Here is a 22,629-nt window from a genome sequence, read left to right as displayed (position 1 = left end):
TGTAGCTGCCTATATTGTTGTCAAGGAACTCACCCTCTGAATACTGTCGTGTGCTCTTTTTCTTGTCTGTTGCTTGTTTTTCTGAAGCTAGAAGAACAGGAAGTTAAAAATAAAAGTAAATCCACCACCACTCCCCTTTTCAAAGGCAACATAGAAGTGTACAGGAGACCCAAACTTTGTTCTCACATTGGAACTCACAAATTTTGTCCAAAATTCAATCCTTTTGCCGTAGCCTGGGATACAGTTCTCTGCTGAATGGGGGTGTGTAAATCTCTTCAGTACCTGTCAAAGCAGGAGGTGCTCAACCAACCTTTGGATTTTTCTGTTCTTCTAAATATTTGGCTATTTGATTGTTTATAAAATTATTTTTCCTTTCACCTTAAGCTTGTAAGTGTGGCAGCCAAAGACCTGCACCTGACTTTTTTTTTTTTTTTTTTGAGTCCTGTCTTCTAATAAGACTTTAAATTTAGAACTTAGAAACATCTTATGTGTAGTTGTGGCATAACTGCAGGCTTGAATTCTACAGCTTTATAAGTAGTGCTGGTAATAAATTACATTTTCACTACCAGTTTTTTCCAGTAGCTGAGAAAATAAGCCCTTGAGATGGCCATGGATCTTCTGCGTGGGATTGTGAGGAGTCAGGAATTCTGAAGTGGTCAGTTAAAATTGCTTTAGAAAAAGCTTTTAACTGTTACTTTTGGTGGCTGCATAGATGAATAGCTATCTTAAATATTTCACTGAGCAATACTTCCCAACTTCTGCTTGAGTTGACTGCATTGGCGGTGAAGAACTTTTAAAATTTTATTTGCATCGTTTTTGTTTGCATAGTTTCCTGCATCATGAAGTGTGAGGATACAAATTTAGAGCTTCTGTGAAATCCAAGCTGCAGTACGAACCAGTATGTTTATATGAAGACAGTAGTCATAAAACTTTATTTTTAAAATAGGTTTTTATTTGGTTGCTTTTTGTGTAAATATGGCCTAATGGTCTTGGTTTGATCAAACGAATACAAATCCCTGTGCAGTGAGGCTTTGTTATGAAACCTAACTTTGGAGTGCAGCTTACAGTGTGATAATGTGCTCTTGTAACTCAAATATCTTATGTCTAAAAATAAATGATAAAAAACCCTCAAACAAAACTTTTAAGAAAGAAGCCTTAGGGGTTTTTTTGCAAGAAGGGAAAATATTTGCTTAATATTACCTATGCACTTTTCTGCTTCCATTTATTTTGCTGAGTATTGTTGCACTACACAGAGAAGTAGGAAAAGTACAAATTATCCAGGTAAAAGTAAGATAAAATATGATGTTTCTACTAGTCCTGAGCCTCTGCGGTGGGACATGTTCAAGGTGCTTCACAGAAAATGTATGATTTGAGGAGCACCATCCACTGGCCCAAAGTCTCCTGAAGCTGGTAACGAGGTCTTGTGCATCACAACCCTTTGTTACTCTTCCCTTACTTCTTTTCTTTTTTTCTCTCCTCCAGTAAGGGCTGTTTAGTGTAGGTCTTGAAGCAAATTTTTGAAAGGAAAAGAATATCTCGTAAAATACAATAAATTGGCTAATTGACAGCTACAAGGCCTTCTTTCCTTGGAGACCGCAATGCTACATGTATCTTGTTGTAGGAATACAGATTAAAATTATTTCAAAGAACTTAGTTGCTGCTGTATCCTTTGGAGAAGATGAATTGTGTTTCAATGACTGAGAATGCTTGCTATTATTGCCAGTTTGTTAGCGCTGTTCATTGAGGAAAACAAAGGAAATGGGCTCTAAATGACTTGATTTCATCCCATTTATTTTTAAATGGGAAAAGAATTAGGCAGCCGGTCTGAATTTGGCATAAGAATTAATGTTTCATGAGAACTCGTGGAATAAAAGACCAGTAAATGCAACCTAGCAGTGGTTTCTAGGGAAGCATTATTTTGTTTACCCTACAGTTTGCAGAAGTAACAGAAAAGATTAAGACAAGAAGCCTGTCTGCTGTGGAAGTAGATCTAAGGGGTACCGGATCTTTGAGAAGTGCACAAACAAACTACAGGTTATGTGCTCTGAGAATAATTTTGGTAATCACTGAAGTGTGTTGTGGATGTCTTTTGGAAAAAATTATTAAAATGTCTCACATTTCTTGCTTTTAATATTAGACTTGGAAGAAAAAGCGTCTCTAAAAGAAATCATGAGGAAAAGGTAGATTTGCTTTTGGTACCAATATGTTCATTTTGATGTATTTTTTTGTAGTGTGTTTTGATCTGTCACATGAATTTCTCCTGAAGTTATAACATGTTTTTCTGTGTTCTTTTTAACATCACTTACAGCAGTTCTATGAAAGGCACTCTTCTATAAGCGATGCTGTTTATGGCTGCCTTGTCTTGTGTGGTGTGTGGAAATTTATTGCATTGAAGCAGCAGGAATGTTCTTTCAGTGATGCGTATATTTGTGTTCCCTACTTGCTCACCTGGGATTCAAGTACTGTAGAGCAGGAAATTGTGGATGCTGGTCATGTGCTGTCATCACTAACATTGATGTGACTCAACTACACGTGCGGTTGTTACATCTTATGGTGCAACTTCATGTCAGCGTGGTGATCTGTTGTTCTAATAAAACCTATTGTCTATCTGTTGGAGGTTTGAAACTTAAAGCTGATGGCAAATAGGAAAATTCTTATTTTGGCCTCTGTTGCAACTGAGACAAAACTTTTCTTTTGTTATCCTGAAAGTAGGTCTTATGTTCTGCATCAGGTTAAACATTAAAAGCTCCTCTTCTCGTAACCACTGAAAAATGAACTGTCACTGATTTAGTAATACCTTTCTTGTCTTTGCTTCTTGTGTTGATACAGAACAGTCAGGTTTTGGTGTATATTTGTCTTTTGCAGGAAGAATCCCATTCACTTCCAGCAGTTCAGTCACCCTAATGATGACGACTGTCATGACATGGAGGTTATATCTCAGGATAACAACGACAACCGGCCCAAGTGTCCATATGGAAAAGCTTTTTTTAGGTTAGAAACACTGTACAAAGTGGCTCTTCTTGTTTACAGGCTAAGAAGGTTCTCCTCTGCAGTGCAAAATGACGGTAGAATAATGAGAATAATTCTGGTGTGAAATCTTGACTGTAGCCTTCTGAAATGTACCATGGTCAGACGCTACCTTTAAAACACCTGAGTCTGTGCATATTTTGCACAGTGACACAGTAAAGATCACTGCTTTGTTTGTAATTTCAGCTGGCAATGAAAACTTGACTCTTGGAACCTATTCAGTGACTTGAAGGTCAACCACTTCTCTTTTCAGCATTCACTAAACTGTTCCTTTATAAAATGTATGTTTTATATATAATTTATTGTTACCTGGTATTCCTGATATGTAACTTTTAGTTTAAATTTGATAAAGCGTTTCTTGATATTTTGTATAAAAACTATTTTAATCAGTATTTAAGTTGTTAGAAAGCATAGTTGAGGTAAATAACCAGTTTATGGCTGACTGCTGTTTTCTTTTAAGCACTGTTGATTTTCCTCAAAATATTGTTTTATTCTATTTGTTTTTTTGTATCTAGGTTTTATGCTTTTGTTTAGCAGAGTTTCGCTGCCGTGGAATTCCCATAGTGGATAAAAAGATATATTTTGAGGCAATAAGACTTCTGTGGGGCCATGCTGAAACTAAGGGTTGCTGTTAATAAAGATTCTTCCTACAGAGAAACTTTTTCTCTTGAAAAGTGTGGTGATTCCTAAAGAGCATGTTCTCCATGAAATGTAACAAAATGAGGGCAGCTTTAAGAAAAAGCCATGGTTCTATTCAGCTAATGCAGAAAAAGTGTTTCTCTTATAAACTTCTATGAGACGAACTTTTCATCTCAGGCTGAGCAATGTAGGTTTTATCAGTAATGACATTGCCAATGTACTTTCAGGAGTACAATGGATGCTTTATCTAAACCCAAACTGTCTCTCCTTCCAGATAGACAACCTCTGTGTTGTATTAGTTGGTAATTCTTAATATTGCTTCATTCTTTTGGCGTAGAGGAAAAGAGGCATCCGTGAAACAGTGATAATTCTTTTGATAAAGCAACAGATATAATTTGAAGGTTTTTCGTGTTCTTTTTGTTGTCCTCCTGTGTTGGCCACTACTTGAAGGGAGCATAATCAACTGATCTAAATGCTATGCCTTGAAAATTATCCATAAAATACCAGGGAATTCTGGACTTGTTAAGTGTGGAACAAGGTGATGAATCAAGCTTTTGCTATTTCTTCTTTGCAGGAAGAACCCACAGCACAAGCTGGAATACAAGCAAACTGCGCCTCCAGGTAAGCCAACTTGTTCAATACTGCTCAAAGTGTGAGGAAAAAAACCCAAATCCAGTGATGGATACCCAAAACTTGTAATAAAATGCTTTAATCTACTTCTAGAATAAAATTTACATCTTACTCTGTATTTGGATTATTTTTTTTGTGGGATTTTTTTCTTTTGGTAAGTTACAATTTTAAAGTTTTTTGATGCTCTAAACCAAACATTGCAACCATATCTGTTGTCTTTCTGTGTTTTCTTTTTTGGGGGGGACCAGTGATTTTCTTACTGTGAGAACTAATTTTTGCATATATGTTCTCTTGAGGCCTAAAACTGAATTTGAGTTCCTATTCTAACACTTTGTAGTCTTTTTATATTCCAGCAACTTGACTTGTTGAAAAACAGAGGGGAATGTGCTGTTTACATTTTGTCTGTTCTTAAAGAATTGAAAGAGATTATTCACATTTTACTTCATATTTTTTGTGCTTTTTCTAGATTGTTGCATCTAGGGTTTTTTTCCACGTGAAATCCCAATGCAATAACCAGTAGTTTAGAGCAGAACATTAATGGAATTGTAATGATAATGTATTTTACTGTAAAGACTCAGGATTGTGACATTACTAAGGGAAGAACTGCAGTTATGGAAACAATAGTGTAAAATATATAAATGCTTTTTAATACTCCAGTTTTCTTCTTAAAAACCCCCAGCCTTTGTGGTGACATTTGCCTACAGATGGCAAGGGGTCATAACACTGAGAACAGTTCATCTGGATAATCTCTTGGGAATGATTCAAGGCAAAAAAGGTGGTTTTGGGCAGCAGACTGGCTTTTATACTTGTAAGTGCAGCACAACCATTGCACCATTTGTTTAATGGCATAACCCTTATGTCAGGGTTCACTCTGTCCTGACTAAAAACTTCCCTTTCTTTAGGAACTGAAAGAGGAACCCGACAACAAACTTCAAGAAATGGTGAGTGTGTTCTAAAGTTGTGAATGGGCATATCAGCATGGGGCACAGCAGGTCTGCTGTGGGTTTTTTGGCATTTAGTAGTACTATAGATGCTTGCTAATACTTACCCGAGGAGAAAATAACTGTTATTTTAGTAAAACCCTTCTTGTTTTTTTACAAGTAATACTGCTTCAATTGAATTTTTGCCAGGCTTTCTGGATAATCATGTCTGTGCTTCCCTGGAAGCAGGCAAGAAAACAAACAAGTTTTCTAACAAGAGACACATGTGGCTAAATCAATTGTTCCTTACGCAGGGGCCACAGTAGGATGAAAGGAATCCAATATTTCATACAAAGCTAGGTAAGGTTGCCCCATAAAGATTGATTGCTCCTGAAACATGTAGATATTCCTTGTGCATTCCATTGACCTTGAAATAACTTTCAAGTGATAATCTGTGCATGTGAACATGAACTTTTCTTAAACTTGCAATTAGGTATTGATATTTCAGGGTAAATACTGGCTTGTTAGGACTAAAGTGAGAGAAGTTTATATGTTGTGGATGCATAGTTTTAAATACGCTTAAGGGCTGCTTCCAGGATTCTTTTGTGTCTCAGCTTCTAAATGTGAAGCTTCTTATTCTTTCTAAAATAATTTAAAAGTGAGCTTTAAAGAGCAGTGAAATTGTGATGCTATGTAGTCTTTGCTTTCACTGGCCTGAGCAAGACAGGAAGGTGTGGAACTGCTGCATGTTGAGCAGGAGTGGGAACTGGCTTGTCTTCCTTGAGATCACCAAGGTGTGGCTGGGCATTTCCTAAAGAATTCCTCAAATGAGGTCTACCTTCTAGAGAAAATAAATAAAAGTGCAAATAGTTGGAGTTAGTTTTCTAGGCAAAGTGGTTTGGCCTTCATTTCTGTTGTGGGTGAGTGCAGGAGGTTGTTTTAAACTTCCTGCTGAGAAATTTCTTTCCTGTACCAATTCCTTACCAAATGTGTGCACTTTGGCTCTCACCAAATGCTTGCTATGACTGTATCTGTGCACCAGAATACTCCGAGGCATATTTGTTACCTATGTGCTTTGGTGCATCCTGTTATACATCTTGATCAGAGGTCCCTTGTAAAAATGTGTTACAGAGTGGTCAGAGCTGTTGGCAGCAGTGTAAGAGCAGTGAGTGGTGAAGATTTTGGAATGAAACTGGACTGGGCTGTGTGCATATCTAAAAGTCTAAATCTATCAAATTCAACTCTCGTTACTAAGTAACTGGGGAAGAATTGATATTCCATGCACGGAGAAAGAAGGGAATTAATTCATTAAAGTGTTCTTCATACTTACTGGATTTTAAAAAATTTTTAAATTTTGTTGACTGGCTTACTTAGCTCTCTTGAGGGCAGAGCTTGTGAAAGGTAATGCTCAGCAGATTCACACCTGAGGCAGTTGTACCAAGCAGGGTCACACAGTCAGGGCTTCTTTAACCTTTATTTTGGCACAACTGCACCATTAAGCATAGCAGGATTAGTTTACCTACATGTGTATTTAAACTCCACCAGCCAAGAGAAGAGGCTCTATGTGACATTTGACATGTTTGGTTTTTAACATTTTTAGTCTAATTGCTATCAGAGGGTTTACAAATTGCCTGCAGAGAGTGTTCCAAGAAATAGTCTGAGACAAATTACTGGGGAAGTAGTTGTGAGGGAGGAAGAAAAAAAAATGTCAAGAGTTATGCTGTCATTAAATTGTCACAACTGAATGACCTCACTGTATTGTTGCTACTGAGATGAATGACCTGCTGTGACCATAGAATATGCAGGATTCTCCTACGCACTTCTTTATAGGTTTTCTAGCAAGCTGATCAGCTCACTTCCAATAGAACTCTTTGGGAGTAGTGGTCAGCAAGCTTTTCTCCCCACATGAAGGAGATACTTTCAGAGAAAGTTTAAAGGTCATCTTTATAAATACAGCACTGGGGAAGAGGCAGAAATGAACAGTGTTGGGGACTGTGGTGCTGAATTAAACTACAGTGGAAAGAGATGGATGGGGAAGACATGGAAGGAAGTGCATCATTCCCTGCTGAAGTCTAAAAGCATGGGTGTACAGGGAGGGAGAACATAGTATGCTAGTCCTGCATTTGTAGGAAAAATACAGAAGTCATAAGTATTGTGCCAGAATTCCTGCTTCTCTTGTAAAATGTCCCCATAGTGGTGTGAAAGTGAAGAGCTTTTCTTTGCTAAGCAGCTCTTGGGCTTATTATTCTCATAAGCTTAGTCTGAGTAGTGGGATTTTGTTCTTATGGCTTTCTGCATCTTTGTTTTGGTTCCTCCCCTTCAAGCCATAACTCATTCTGCAGAACCATAGTCTGTGATGAATCTTACAAGAAATTCTGCTGGTATGGGCTGACATGGCTATGATTAATTTCCACTGAAGTCTGTTAAACAATAAACTAGCAAGCATAAAAAGGAAGATAATTCTGGAACAGTACCATTCCCAGTAATAAAAAAGTGTAATTGATAAGAGTCTGTGGTCTGACTATACAAGGTAACAGTGGTGGTGGTTGTTCACCACACGCAGCTTGAGTGCCTGGAACTCTGACCTAAAGCTTTAAGAGTTTGCTAATATAAATGTATATAATATATAAGAGTTGGCTAATAATATAAATGTGAGGATTTGGACTGGGGTCTGTAGCTGAGAAAAAAATACATGTTTATAGTTTCATTTGAAAGCTGATGATAACTGCTCAACCGATAAGTTATCTGTCCCTATATCGAGAGATAAGAATGCCAAAATTGGAGGCTTAGACTCAGAAGTGTGACTTAATGGCAGAATAAGATATGATTGGAATATTAACAGGCCATGGCTAGTTGGGAATTGTGGACATGTAAGAAAAAGGGAGATGTCATAGGCTTGCAGAGAAAAGGTTACACATACCTGCCAAAATGCAGTGAAAATTACTTTGTTGAAGGTGCTCACTACTGATAAATAAAAGAAGTCAATGCTGCCATGGCAGCAGCTATGTATAGATACCTACCTATCAATACCTACCAAGTCAGATAGATAAGGCTTCTTCAAACAGCAGAATTATTCTGCCTCTGGGAATCAATTTAAATGTGCCAACATGTTCAAGCAATGCAAAGACTGCTGCAAGACAAACTGTAAGAAAATTTTGGAGCATGCTGTGAATGGCATCCATTTCTTGGAAGGCAGTGCGATATAACAGACTGAACTGGGACATGGGTACGCTGCCCTCAGCTGAGGAAAGTGTTCAGCACTTGTTATTTCCTTAACCCATGTTCAGAAAGGAAGCACAGACTATCCAGCATGGATCCAAATGGAGAACATACGAGGCAAGTGATATAGAAGACTCCCTTTTCTCACCTGAAGCTCAGGAAAGAAGTGAGTAGGAATTAAAAGCCATGTCAGATTCCAAAGACTGAAAGTATAAAATAGCCTGAAGTATATATGGATGGATGAAGAAGTCGTCTTTGATCTAAGATCAAAGTAACCATGGAAGTAAATCAGAAGATAGATGTGTTTAGGTGATTCCTTCTCCTCTCGAGGAGAGAGACTTAACTTGGTAGGCTCTGGGAGGGCTCTTGGGTTCTGCACATATGATTCAGGAATACATGACATTTTTGTCCCTACAGGAAAAAGGGCTGTGGAGAAAGATAGTGCCAATGATGAAGCCAATGAGTATGACCTAAATGACAGCTTTATAGATGATGAGGAAGAGGAGTGCGAACCTACTGATGAGGACTCAGACTGGGAACCAAGTTCAGAAGAAAAGGACAATGAGGATGTTGAAACACTTGTGCAAGAAGCAGGTAGATTTCTTAAGACCAAAAAATAGCTGCTTGGAACGATGCTATGAGTGTCCAATGTAGTTCTGTTAAGACGTTGTTGGACAGAGGAGAGGAATTGTTTGAAAACTTTTTCTCAGTGATGTAGGAGCTACAGGAAGATTTTAGTGGGGCCAGGGGATTCAGCAATGCCTTTTTGTCCATATGTATTATTTTGGGGGTGGTGTGGTGCTTTTTTTGTGAAGTGGTGGACCCACTAGGATGGAGCTCTGAAAATTTTGGTTGTTTTTTCTTTCTTTTCCTCATCTATTTGTTTTACAATGCCGTTGGTGTCTCTTATTTTGAAATACAATTTTAAAGGTTGTTAAAACTTCATCTCCCTGTGCTTGAAAGAAATACTGGCATTAGGAAAGCCTAAAGCATTTTTAATGTTCCTTTGAGTTAGTGCAGTTGTAAACTTCATTATTCTGCTTGCAGTTTTCCTTTTAGGTATCATTTTGTTGGTTGTCTTGAGGTACAGTAATTAAATACAAATCGTCTAAATCCCTTGAGAACAGTATCTCAAGTGTATTGAACCACTTGGTTGGCTCAACAACAGTTATGGTGTATTTGCTCCAATTACAACAGTACTTCTTTCCATGCCTGTATATCACTGGAATTGTGTTCAGTTCTCAGCAAAGCTGAAGTCTTGATGACTGACTGTATTTTTGCACAAATAAACTTGTAACATACAGTAGGAAAGATATGTAACTGTGTGTCTGTGACTTCTAAAGACATTGTTGGAATATCTTGCCTTCAGTGTGTTCACCACTTCCCTGAACCTCCTAGAAAGTAAGTTAAAAAATTTTAATATGTTTTGGGGCAGCTGACTGGAGCCATATGAATTTGGCACTTTTTTGGACACAGTCCTAAAGTTCAGCAGGGGAATCATTCTCGTGTGGCTGCAAATGGGTATCCAAATACACTCCAGCTGTTTTTATGACTTTTCAGGAGGACTCTGTGGATGTAGTGTGCTCTACAATACCCATACTGTTTTTTTTGACTCAGGCTCACACGCCCCTCTTGTTGTGATGAGGGTCCTCTTAAAGAAAAAACTGCTAAGGGAAGCCAAATCCAGTGGTGCCTGGGCTTTGTCATTTCTGCACCGAGTTCTGTGTGGCCTCAGCCCCTCCCTACAGCCCTGAGTCCTCCTGCTCCCACCATGTTGGGGCTGTGTTGGGTGGGAAAGCTGTTGTCCTCAGGGCCAGGAAACAGGTGAGCCAGTCTGGAAGCCATGGGCCAGACCTGCTGGACCACCATGTTTTTGCTCCTGACCACCTTGGGAGCCAGCTCCTTACCTCATGGACCCTCTGGAGCCCTTCACCTTGTCCACCCTGAGAAGCTGCCCCACAAAAGTCTTTCACTGTGCCACCCCTGAAGAGTTTTATACTGTGCTGTGCTGCCTCTGCAGGAGCCCTTGCCACAGGGCCCAGCAATTTTTGGAATCTCATGTTGTATTATGATGGTTTCCTTCACCTTACTGCCCAACTTTTATTGGAGTCGTTCATCACAGCCTCACAGAGAAGTCCTTCACTGTCTTTCTTTAGCACATTGCCCACTGATTCTTTTGTTTTCTTCCTCACCTGGTATTTTTTGGAGTGGAGTGCATCACCACGTGGCCCTGGAATAGCCCTTCAGACCTGTTTGTTTTATTTCTTTGGCTTTTCAGAGGCTCCCACCTCTTTTGAGGTGTTTCACCCTATGGCTTTTCTCTTGACTTCTACAGTGACTGGTGTATGTTGGAGCACTTTACAGAGCTATTCTGGAGCAGTGCTTCACCCCTGGCTTTTTTGGAGTGCTGCATGCCCAGATTTTATTGCTGTGCTTTCCTGCTTCCCGTGATGCTTTCCATGTGTTAACTTCCACATTTTTCTTCTGGAACCAGCAGATGAGCAGGTAGAGAAGTTTAAATGGGGTTTTGATGATCCTTTTTAGCTTGGGGATGCCTTTTTCCAGGGAATATTGCCATCTTAATGTGTCTTCTGTTGCTTACCAAGTCTTGGTTTTGAAGAAGGCGACATTGTGCCTTGAGCAACTACATGCTCAGAGATGTTTCTTACTATCCATGATTATTGGTGGGTTTACATCGGGATTCGTCCTGTGTTCTTTTGTTCTGTGTGGTAGTATGAAGGTCGCTTTAGAAACTGCAGGGATCCCCGCCTCATCAGTGATTTTGAGGTGCAGCTAAGGGAGCTGGGCTTGTTTAGCCTGGAGAAGAGGAGGCTCAGGGGTGATCTTACCACTCTCTACAACTACCTGAAAGGAGGTTGTAGCTGGGTGGGGTTCATCCTCTCCACCCAGGCAACAAGTGACAGGACAAGGGGACATAGTTCTCAAGCTGTGCCAGGGGAGGTTTAGGTTGGACATAAGGAAGAATTTCTTCACAAAAAGGATGATTAAACATTGGGATGGACTGCCCAGCGATGTGGTGGAGTCACCGCCCCTGGAGGTGTTTAAGAAACAACTGGATGTAGCACTTAGTGCTATGGTCTAGTTGATATTGTGGTATTTGGTCAAAAGTCGGACTCTGTGATCTTAGAGGTCTTTTCCAGCCTATTGATTCTGTGATTTTGTGATTTGAGGCTTTTCCTGGCAACATATGTAAGGGTGCAGTCTGGAACAGAATCCTAACAGAGAGTGAGAGATCTGTGAGTCTGAGGGAGTAGTGTTCTCTTGCCTCAATTCTGCTTTTTTCTGCTCAATGGTGTTTGTTTTTCTGCACATATGGCATTGAGTGTTTGGAGGGGAGCACCCCAAGCACGGGTCACAGCCCTGCTGACACAGGGGGTGAGGGAGAAGGCAGACACCACAAGCACTGGGTAAGTGCCTGGGTGCCCTAATGACAAAAGCTGAAATATGTGTTGCCACTTGTTGGAATCCTGGGAATATCTGCATGGCTGTGTTCCCAAGGCATTTGGTGTAAGCTGATGCAGTTTTCAGTGACGCTGTGCTGCAGAGGCAGCAGCTGGAGGGTGCTGTTGCCACAGGAAAGGCTGACAGGCTCCAAGAAGGAGCACAACCAAGTCTGGGCTTCTGAGTCAGTCAGTTGTCAGGAAAATTTACCGTGCTGGCTATTTTGACCTACCCTGGAGGTCATCCCCCTTTGGTAAAGGGACAATTGTTTTAATAACATACAGCCTTTGTTTTCTTAATGCTTGTTTCTAAGAATAAGTGCTTTTTCTTCTCTTAATCCTCACTTAGTTTTTTGGGGTCCCCATTTTAGCTTGCAGTTACACATGGGTTTTTGTTTTTCATTGTGAAGGAGCAGAGGCTGGATTTTACCCTCAGTTATCCCTGGGGAAGGTGCTGCAGTAGGAAGTGAGCCTATGGTTTTAGAGCTGTGCCACAGGAGGACAGCTGAGTGGGAATCTGATGTGGTAGCACCACAGTTTTGCTTTTGGCAATAAAAATTGCATCTAGCTACAACCAAGACGTGGTGGTATCTGGTTGATTCACTACATGGGTATCTAAACCCTATTAAGGGCTCTCAGGAGGATGCCTCACCCTCACCTGCACCTCATCCATGATACATCCCACACTTCCTGCATGATGAAGCCCTTATTGCATGTGTCCCTGGAGCTAATAATGGGCAACTGGCAGCCACAGAGGTCTCACTGCAGTTTTTCCTGCCTTCTAAGAGGCAGGAGTTCTGCTGGAAAGGCCTGCTTCTCCTCTGGAACAGGTTCTGCCTTCCTCTCAGCTTGTGCTTGTCATTCTCTGTTTAAGCATGGCTCTTGCAAGCAGAACTCCGTGTAGGTGCAGTCCGTATTCAGTTCCTTCTCTAAATATCCTTCACTGTAGATGAGAAAGTGTTTCTGCAGAGAGGGACCAGGCAGGAGGCAGCAGGGTGTCCCCTACCTGACAGGGAGCTGAGGTGTTGGCATCCACCTTCCCTTAGCCTGAGTTCTAAGGGTAAAGAAAAAAGCCCTTCTGTTCTTTTTTCCATGCATGGCTCATCTAAGCTCAAGGAGTGTGGGGTCTGGCCCTCTCCCTTGGACCATGGCCTACCTGCTCCCCCTTGCCTGAGGGAGCTGCTCAGGTCATGGCCTGTCCCTGCTGCCTGCACATTTATGGAATTTTCACAGGAGTTTTTAAGTGACTTTCAGTCCACATGCAAGGCTCTGAGCCCCTGCTTGTTGGAGCTCAGTTTAGGAGCAAGTGTCTCTGAAAGTAGGACCTGTTTTGAGCTGTTTGGAATTGGTGCAGTCAGAGGCTAAGGACAACATGAGTGCTTAGTACTCTGATGATGGAACAGGGGACCACCACCTTTCCTCATTGGGAACACCCCCTCTCTCTGGGGTTGCTGCTTGCAACAAATGCAGTAGAGGGCAAAGCGAAGCTTATTCTCCTGCCCTATCCAGAGGTTCAGGCTGAAACACTGCTTTGCTGCTGGGAAGACCTCAAAATGTCAAAAACATGGCAATGTTGCAGACCCCAAAACCTAAGCCTGCAGTGGCCGCTGCTGCTTTGCTACCCTTGGCAGGGACAGGGATGAGAACAGTGGGCAGACTGGACCAGAAGAGCTCTCTTGGAGCTCTCAAAGTGATTTCCAAAATTTTAAAGCTATTCTTTCCCCCAATTTTTGCTTAGTACTATACTGCTCAGTGGGGGTAGAGGTTTTTTTTAATACCTCAGCCTGAGATGGATTTCCAGGTGTGGAAAATAGTCAGTTATTTGACTTTTGCACCAAAAGTGTGTAGGGAAAACAGGTGGAAGGAGTATCAGGACACTCTAATAGTATTCCTGGCTAATCCTCAACAACTAGTGCAGGGTTTAGAAGATACATATGGGAGCATAGTTTCAGAAGGAACCATGACATTTTGGGAGAGGTTAAAAGCCTTTTGATGGTGAAATATGGCAGCTCTCTGGTCCCTTAAGTTTCTTTGTCAAGCGGGGAAATAAATGGATTTAGTACTTAACCCTGTTTAAAACTGTCATTTTGAAGGATGATTTCAGTAATTGTTTTGCCTAACAGAAAATTATGACATCCTCTCCAATGTAAATTTAAGAGCAGCTAATGATGAGAGGATTTGAGCACTTTAATGGATTTGAATATCCTTTTGCCCTTAAATATAATTGGTCAATTTTTCTTTAACGGAAATGGAAATGTTCGCATTAGTCAGTTGAATAGGAAAGTGACAGCTAAGGGAAAAAGATAAAAAAATAATTCAGAATGATGATATTGAGGCCATATTTACTATTTTATTGGCAGGATTTGCTGCTCACTTAAATCCACGAATAGACAAGAGTTGTTTACAAAAGCTGTTTACTCCAAAAGTAGGTGCAGCCACATACTTTAAAACAGGAAGTATTTATCATCACGATAGAAAAGATTTGATTTCAACACACAAAAGTCCACGATATCTTATGTGCAGTTGAAATGTGTAGGTATTACTGCTACTGTCACCTGCTTTGTCACGATTATCAGTTAAAAACACCCAAACTGGATTCACACAAAATCAGAACAGTAAAAGGAGCACTGGGGGAGGCAATGCAGAATTCATCTGGAGCTGGTGCCTCACATTTGACCTGACAATAAGCTATTCAACTCAACCAGAGACTGACTTGCTGAAGCCTCTCTTGCTTTCAGGAGGACAGATCATCTTGGCATCTCCTTGGTGTTTTGGCCCCCCTTGTACTTCATGGTGAAGGTGCACACAGACTTGGTAAGATGTCTGGGCCTGGTTCAGCAAGCTGGATTTTCCTCCCTAACATGTTTTTTATAGGTCCCAGTGACAGACAAGCTGAAATACATGAAATTCCGTCTGAACATAAGAAAGCACTTCTTCACTGTGGGGGCTGTTGAACACTGACACTGGTGGTCCAGGGAGGCTGTGGAGGCCCCTTCCCTGGAGTCAGGCAAAGCCCAACTGGACACAATCCTGGGCAACCTGTTCTAGCTGAACCTGCTTGAGGAGAAGGGTGGGCTAGGGCTAGACGATGTGGAGATGTTATTCCCCACCTGTACAATTTTGTGATGGATTCTGTGATGACCTCAGCATCTCAATGCAGCAAAAGCTGGTCATAGGGTGCCTGGAGGTGAGGGAACAGGTCCCTCCATATGTGTCTGTGCCATTTCCAAATGCATGACAGAGTAGCACTCTTCATAAAACTACAGAGTGGAATGGTGATAAAACATTCTTAAACAAGGTGTCACGGGAAGAGGCTTGAGGTTTTTCACTAGACTGTGAAGCAGGTTTCAGCTTTGTAGAGCGTGTGCCTTTCACGAGAGCGTGCTGCACATTAGACAATAGGAAGCTGGTGGTCTGTAGATTTCAAGGACCTTCGTGATGAGGGGTAAATTTGGAGGTTAAAGAGTGACAAATGGGCTTTTTTTGCCATCCTTCCTCTCCTGAGCAGAAGGAAAAGGACACTAACTAGCTTAAAGGGACAAGTGATAAGATCAAAGGGTTTAAGAGGTTTCTCTTAAGAGAGGCATCACTGCTGGGATCAGCACTCAACTCTTCCTTTGTTGTAATATGGTCTAATGCATTCATAGACTTTATTGTTCTTCTTAACTCTAAAATGAGTGTCTACATCTCAAATTTACAGATAGGTGACCTGAAGCACAGCATCAGTCTTAGGGATGTTGTAAGACACAGAGTTAGGGGTATTATCTAGAAGTCCACTGAGAAGAGTTCTGGTGGGAATGTAGGCTGCTTTTTGAGGGATCTCACCAATAGTGGGTATTCCCACAGACAAGGGAGAAGCTTCTGAGGAGACATTATTTCCTCTTTAACCCCCTCTCCAAAACAGATGAGATTTGAACTGCAGAAAATTTATTTCAGTTTTATGCAGTCTACCTCCTCTGTGACTGGCATTGCACTTGCTCTCAGGTCCAAATCTGTGCTGGATTTGCTTCCATTATACGTTGATCTCCATCTGAGCAACATGATCTTCTTGAAGTACTTCATGGTGTTGTTTTTCACAGTTACAAAACACATGGTGTTTATCATGCTGTTACTCATGGCAATGCACTCAACTATGTAAAAGGCAGTGAGATAATGCTTCTCTTTCACAATGATGGTGGGGAAGAAGTCCCGGACAATTGCGAAGCCATAGAAAGGTGCCCAGCAGAGAACATAGGCAGTCAGGATGCACATCAGAACCATAACAGTTTTCCTTCTGCATCGAAGCCTTTTTCGGATCTGTTCTGTCTGGAATCCTGGGACAGCTTTAAACCAAAGCTCCTGAGAGATCCTGGCATAACACAAAGTCATTGTGATCACGGGTGCCACGAATTCAATGCCAAAGATGAAGAGGAAGTACGATTTGTAGTATATTTGCTGGTCAACTGGCCAAATTTGGCCACAGAAAATTTTCTCCTGGTTTTTCACTATAAATAACACCGTTTCAGTAGCAAAGTATGCAGATGGGATAGCTACAAGTATGGAAACAATCCAGACTGAGGCGATGAGGAAGGTTGCTGTTTGGTAATTCATGCGTGGTTTTAGTGGGTGAACAATGGCCAGATACCTGGAATAGACAAATACATTCAAAATGAAGCCCGAAAACACTGTTAGTCTGAATACACTTCAAAATACAAAGGGGCAGAACTGGGCAGGAGGAAATTGCTGTCATTCCTGAACATATTTGTCTGTAAGAACAGCTTACAGGTCTGAAGTAACAGCCTGGAGCTGAGCTACAGTTTTGCATCACCACTTTTCCTTTTTAATAGGAGTGAGAGTTTGAAATGTGGAGTAATACACACCTAGTCAGGTGCAGGGAAGAAATGACAAACATGTAGAAACAGGAAGATGCTTTCCTTAGGCACAGAGCTACTTAAATATGCTTTTTTTACAAAGAGGTCAAATATACATTACAGTGTTTTTCTTATTTCCTTGGCTATTCCATGGAATATAAAGAGCTGATGGTGATGTTAATGAGTGGTTACAGGTGAGCATGATTTCAAGCCACCAACAAAGGACAGTGTACCTGCTTTCTGCCCATGCAAATCTTTTTTTGTGTGTGTTTTTTGGAGGTGCTTATTAATCTTAAATGTACTGTGTTAAGTAATATGGCAGAGCAGAAAACTTGAGTTAGATGTTTGCACTCCTTATGACTGTACAGCTGCAAGTTTGGGGTATTCCTGCTAGAAGAAGATGTTTGAGGCACACCAGAGCTCCCAATACAACTATATTTAACCCAAAGGATTACTTCAAAAAGTAGAATTTCTCATTCCTGCAGAGTCTTTTCCATCTGTATATATTCTATACAAAGGTAGCATCCACAGGATAAATTAATTCTAAAGTAAAATGGAAAGTCAGCAGTGCTTTTCGCCAGCCAGATCTTGGAAGCAGATGAATTGTTCATGGCTCTTAATAGTGCAGGATAGGTGTTGGAGCCAGCAGAATTAGTCAGCCTCATTGTGGAGCTGATAAATGAACATTTTTAACTTGGTTTCTGTGAAAGCAGGTCGTGGGATGATGTATGTGTATGTATTCATAAATATGCATATCTGCTCAGCAGAACATTTGGCTCAATGGAGTCAGTCTGTCTGAGAGTCAGGACAGAGCTTTTGTGGTGGATTTCCTGATTGTCATTGCTTACCACACTTGGTCTTTTACTGTGGAGTGATCCTGCAGCACATGAACTGAATTCAGATGAAACTGCCCTGGTAGATGTTCTCCAGAAGTGTAAGTAAAACACACAAGTGCCCATGGACGTTCAGTCCAGGGGATCCAGCTAAAGCTACCTGCCCCCCCCATCCCATATTTACAGTGGACTCTTATCACGTGATCTTGCTCTTCAGATCCTCTCCTTTTACATTGTATTATTTTCTAGTGTAGGTGTGGCCTTAAATGTGTGAAATTCCTACGTTTCATGTGAACAGACATCAGTGAAGATGAAGAAGAGCCCTACCTGAGGAAAATCCTGTGGGACAGACTCACCCTGTTGACACAGGTGATTCCTTCTAAATGATCTAAACATGAGAAGACTTTTATTAGAGCCTATTCTTTTTTAGAGACCGAAGTCAACAACCCACTTGACATAACCAACATGGAATAGGTGATTGTTAAACAAATGAGGTTTCTCTCTGTTTACCAAGTCAAAACCTCACAAAAAAAAAAAAAAGGGCAGTGAAACCAAAACCAGTGTGTTCTTACAACAAGCTTCAGTGATTAATCTTTTCCAGAGTTGTTTTTAAAGATGTGTAAGGAGATACGCTAGAAAACTGATTTCTTAGCAGACATAAGGGCTCCATGACCCATGTTATTTCATCAACCTGGGATGCACTAGCAAAGCATTCCAAGAAGATTTTGTAGAAGTTGAAAAAGTGTTAGAAAATGGTAATACATACATGATAGTGTTTAGAAGCTTTACCCTGAGTCCTCAACTGCTGTTGAGATGCTATTTTGTTAGATGCTTGTTAAGGATTTGTTTCATAGGAGCTGATTGTCCCCTCACCCACACCAGGCAAAATCTCTCTGAACTTCCCCAGAATCTTTCCACAGAGTTCTGCTGACATCAGGAACAACTGAATCAGCCACACATGAGCTGTATCTGTGCAGCCATCATCAGAGCTCACTGCTCCTAAGCTGTCTTTTGGATCAGGTGCCAAAAATCATGCAGCATTAGACTAGAGCATGAAATGGCACATGAGAGAAATTGGGGACAAAAGAGAAGGAAGGGTGGGAAACATGCAATGTATGTATGTATATTGCGTTTGTACACAAGAGAGGACTTTTAGTGGTGACCTTTCTATGAAGAGTTTACTGAGTGGGTCACTATCTTTCTGTGAGTCAGTTGTCAGCATGAGACTGATCCTCAGAGCCTGGGTCTGTCAGAGTCCGTGGTGCACAAGATTGAGAGAAGAGGAATCATAAGAAATAATTATATTATGACTATATTATATTGTTAAAATTCCTGGAGTAAGAGGCAGGCAGTCTCTCAGGACTGCAGCATAGTTAGGGAAAAATTTCTTTGCTGAAAGGGTTGTCAGGCATTGGAACAACCTACCCAGGTAATGGTTAAAAAAACATGTGGATGTGGCACTCGAGGATGTGGTTTAGTGGTGAACATGGCTCGGAAGCTCTGGCCACCTCTTCGTGCAGTCACAGCACCCCACTTACCTGTCAACAGCTATAGCCAGGAGAGCATTGGTGGGAAACATAAAGGGAGGCAGTCCGTAGGTAGTTGACCAAGGCGCAGAGGATGTGGCCGTGCTCCCAGGACAGCTGCCGCACCACGTAATAGTCCATCTCGAAGGGGCAGCACACGATGGCCACAATGAAGTCCGAGATTGCCAGGTTGGCAATCAGCAGGTTGGTGAGGTTCCGCAGCTTCTTGTAGCGGATGAGGGCAGCGATGAAGATGAGGTTGCCGATGCCGCAGACCAACATTATGCCAACCAGGGCCACCCCAATCACGATCTTGGCCGCAAAGAAGGTGCGGGTTTTGGTCATGTCGTCTTCGCTGTCCAGGGGCAGGTCATAGTCACTGTAAGTGAAATTGAAAGGGAAGGAGAAGTTCCGCAAGGAGCTGAAATCTCCATCGTGGAGGTTGTAAATTGCAGCAAAGCTGAGGTGGGTGGAGGCGTTTGGGTTACGTTCAGCTCGCTCTGTGGCCATGTCTGTTTTCTTGTGACTCGTGTGTCTTGGAGGGCCCTTGGTGTTGTGTTAGAGTTACCCACTTTGGCAGGGCATGAGACCTCATCCAAGGTTTCCTTCTGAGCGGTGAGTCACCTTGTCTTTGTCCCTGGAAGACTATTGAGCAACAGCCTCATTCATCTCCTCCTGTGGGAACAAAAAGAGGAAAATGTTTCCTGAAAGGAAGTGACAGCAAAAATGCTGAGCTTGAAGGAAAGCAATAGTCTTCTTACTGCCCCACAGTTCTGTTGGTGCCTGTGCATGGTGGGAAGAAATACCCTGTGAAGGGATGCTTTTGTTCTCATAAAATAAATGCCTTGAGTTGCATCATACACTGGTTGTTGCAGTGGCAGTTTTATTTACCAACAATGAAATTTTCAACACAAAGTGAAATGACAACATAGGGGGAGCGTAAAATCCAGTTTAAACCTCCACCAGCCTTCAAGCTTATGGTGCTGTCATCCCTGTGCAACGTAAAAGAAACTAAAATGACATCTCAATGTACTGAAAAGCATCTGATGTGCCTTTTGGACAAAGTCTGTGTGTTATTCTAGATGTCTCAAAGAGATGTGGTAGATGAGAATGAAAAAAGAACTGATGTCCTGACTTCTAAATACATTCCTTAATTAAGAAGGAGTTGCAAAGACGCAGGAAAATAGTGAAGCCAGCACTTTCCTTTTGGCAGCCATTAATTGAGTATGAGGACCAGATTTTCAGCCAGCATCATCCATTATTGCTTCTGTCAAACAGGTGAAGCTCTGCCAATTTGCATAGGTGAGATTTTGTTCAGTGAATCAGCTTGTAGGGCTTTGCTGTGAAGGCAAATCTACCTTTCACCTTGAGGTGAAAGGGAAAATCTTCCTTAAGCGAGACAGAGTGCCTTGAATTTTTGATGCTGAGAGGAGCAGGCTCCCCTCCTTGTACTGCTGGTTGTACCAAATATTAAAAAATTATTTATTTTTCCACACAGAGGGGAAAAAACCCTCTCATCTACCCCCCAATTTTGCCTCTCTGTATCAAAATGCTGAGAGGGCTGTCTTCTTGCATCTTCCCATGCCCCATCTAGGAATCCTCACACCAGACTTTCAGCTGTCAGGACAGTCCTACCCCATCCCAGCAGAGGATTGGGGGGAATTGCTGCTTTTTCTGCACTCAGGCAGTAGGTCTTCAGGGTGTTAAATGCTATTGAACAATAGCGGTCGTGGCTACAAAGGACAGTCTCTGTAGTGGAGCTCTTGCTCCCTTTCCCTGGAACCACCCTCAGCCCCTGATGTACTGACACTTAAATTTCTGAGAGAAACTCTCTTGTACAACTTTGGTCTCCATATTGCTCTTCTAACTGATGGTTGCAGAAGAAGAGAATAACAGAAAGCCAAAGCCTGAAACTGAAGAACAGTTCCAACAAGGGATTGCTTTAGGTAATGCGAACGTTCGTTTAAGAGAAGTACTAAACAAACACTGGGACACAAAATCTGTCTGTCAGAGCAAGGAACATTATCTGTTTCAGACAGGTTTTGCTGCAAAATACCAAGAGAGCTATAAAATAAATACAGACAACACAACCATCTGTCATAACACAACAACTGACATAACACTATCAGGAAAGTGTACCTGCAGTTGCTCTCATCTTCTTGGAGTTCTCAGGCACCCTGGGGAGAGCCTCCAGGTTTCTTCCCTGCACCTGTGCTGCTGTCACCGGAGCAGAGAAAGGATAGCTGGAGGCAGCCGGAGGACTCTGCTGAGTGCTCATTTCTCTCCCAGACAGGTTTGCCCTGTGCTCAGGGGAGGATGGCTCTGTCTCTGTGCTTGCATCCAAAGCCTTTGCTCAGTGGGAGGCACCTTGAAGCTGTCCATGCATTTCTGATTTTAAAGAGGCAGCGCAATCCGCAGACAACAGAGCACAGCCTTAAACCCCACGAATGCATGGAATTGGCATGGAATTGCTTTGTTAGCCCTCCTGAGCATGGAAGGTGTAAACCCGGTCTGCACTTGCTCTTTGGGTTTTGCCTGTGCTGGGCAACAGCTGCCTGCACATGATGTGGCACAGGGGTTTTTTTGTGGCGGGGGGTGGCTCTGTGTGGGAGGCAAAACACAGACCTCTCAGTGGAGAGGAGGGGAGGAAGGACGGTGATATTCTTTCCCAGGGACCTTTCTCTGTGGATCTCTCTCCAGGCTATTGTCTTTAGGACTGCAGCTGCAGCAGCTCCTGCAGACGGAGGGTCAAACAGTGAATAGCTGTACATCAGAGGACCCCTGACAGCTTTCCTTGCCCTCTCAGGGAATTACTCAGAGCAGGAAAGTGGCAGTGAATCCTTAAGGATTTGTCCTTTGCTAATGCTGCCTCCTCACATCTGTGAAACACTTGCACCCCAGGGAACAGTTCTTTTGCTTCCCAGTTCTCCAGAAGGAAAGGAAATGCACAGCAGATGCCCAGTCCTCTTCTTCACCTCCAGACTTATTCGCATTAGCTGACGTTTTCCAAGATGCACAGTTGGGACACATTGCATACTTCTGGATAAGACTGTCAGAGGCTGTAGAGGGTCATGAAAAGTGTAGAAGGTTTGCAGAAAACTTGAACTATGTGACCCTCAATGCACACTCACAAGACTGGGCTCTTGTGAGCTAGTGGGCACCTGGCTCTGGAAGAAATAAGTGAGGAAAGAAATATGCTAATATAAAATGTGTCTGGGGTAAAAGGGCTGCTGCTGTGGCATTCTTACAGAAACTTGAGGCAAGGCCAGAGAGTCCCCACTGTCTGGAGCCAGCAGACAGCATTAAGAATTTCATAGCAATACTTTGCTTGGCTTTGTTTTGAAGTCAGTGTAATAGGTGAAAAGCCATGAAGGGATTTTTAATAACCTGAAAGGGTGCAACCAGATGTATAGTGAGGAAATCAGATCCACTTTCCAAATTCTGTCACAAGAAACGTAAATAGAGTAAGTATAGGGAGAGACAAAGTGAACTTAGGGTGTACATCACAACCACATCAAAAAGAT

General features: G+C 41.9%; 2 protein-coding genes across 2 annotated transcripts in view; one reads left to right on the top strand and one right to left on the bottom strand.

Moving 5' to 3' along the window:
- LOC116784389 (aprataxin and PNK-like factor) overlaps positions 1-9,746 on the top strand; it is a 28,760-nt gene extending 19,014 nt beyond the window's left edge. The window contains exons 5-8 of the mRNA XM_032682968.1: positions 2,866-2,991; positions 4,241-4,287; positions 5,199-5,237; positions 8,853-9,746. Of these exons, the coding sequence (XP_032538859.1) occupies positions 2,866-2,991; positions 4,241-4,287; positions 5,199-5,237; positions 8,853-9,055 (415 nt within the window). The 3' untranslated portion in view covers positions 9,056-9,746. The remainder of the gene's footprint in view (positions 1-2,865; positions 2,992-4,240; positions 4,288-5,198; positions 5,238-8,852) is intronic.
- A 4,490-nt stretch (positions 9,747-14,236) lies between these two features.
- Positions 14,237-21,577, bottom strand: LOC116784388 (prokineticin receptor 2-like). The gene is given in 4 exon segments (XM_032682967.1): positions 14,237-16,520; positions 19,118-19,149; positions 19,151-19,780; positions 21,245-21,577. Coding segments are annotated over 3 exon segments (1,194 nt in total). The 5' UTR covers positions 19,616-19,780; positions 21,245-21,577; the 3' UTR covers positions 14,237-15,823.
- Between the last annotated feature and the right edge of the window lie 1,052 nt (positions 21,578-22,629).

This window comes from Chiroxiphia lanceolata, chromosome 3, assembly GCF_009829145.1.
Source record: "Chiroxiphia lanceolata isolate bChiLan1 chromosome 3, bChiLan1.pri, whole genome shotgun sequence".
Classification (NCBI taxonomy): domain Eukaryota; kingdom Metazoa; phylum Chordata; class Aves; order Passeriformes; family Pipridae; genus Chiroxiphia; species Chiroxiphia lanceolata.
Note: the sequence above shows the minus strand (reverse complement) of the source record. Positions and strands in the feature narration are given on the sequence as shown.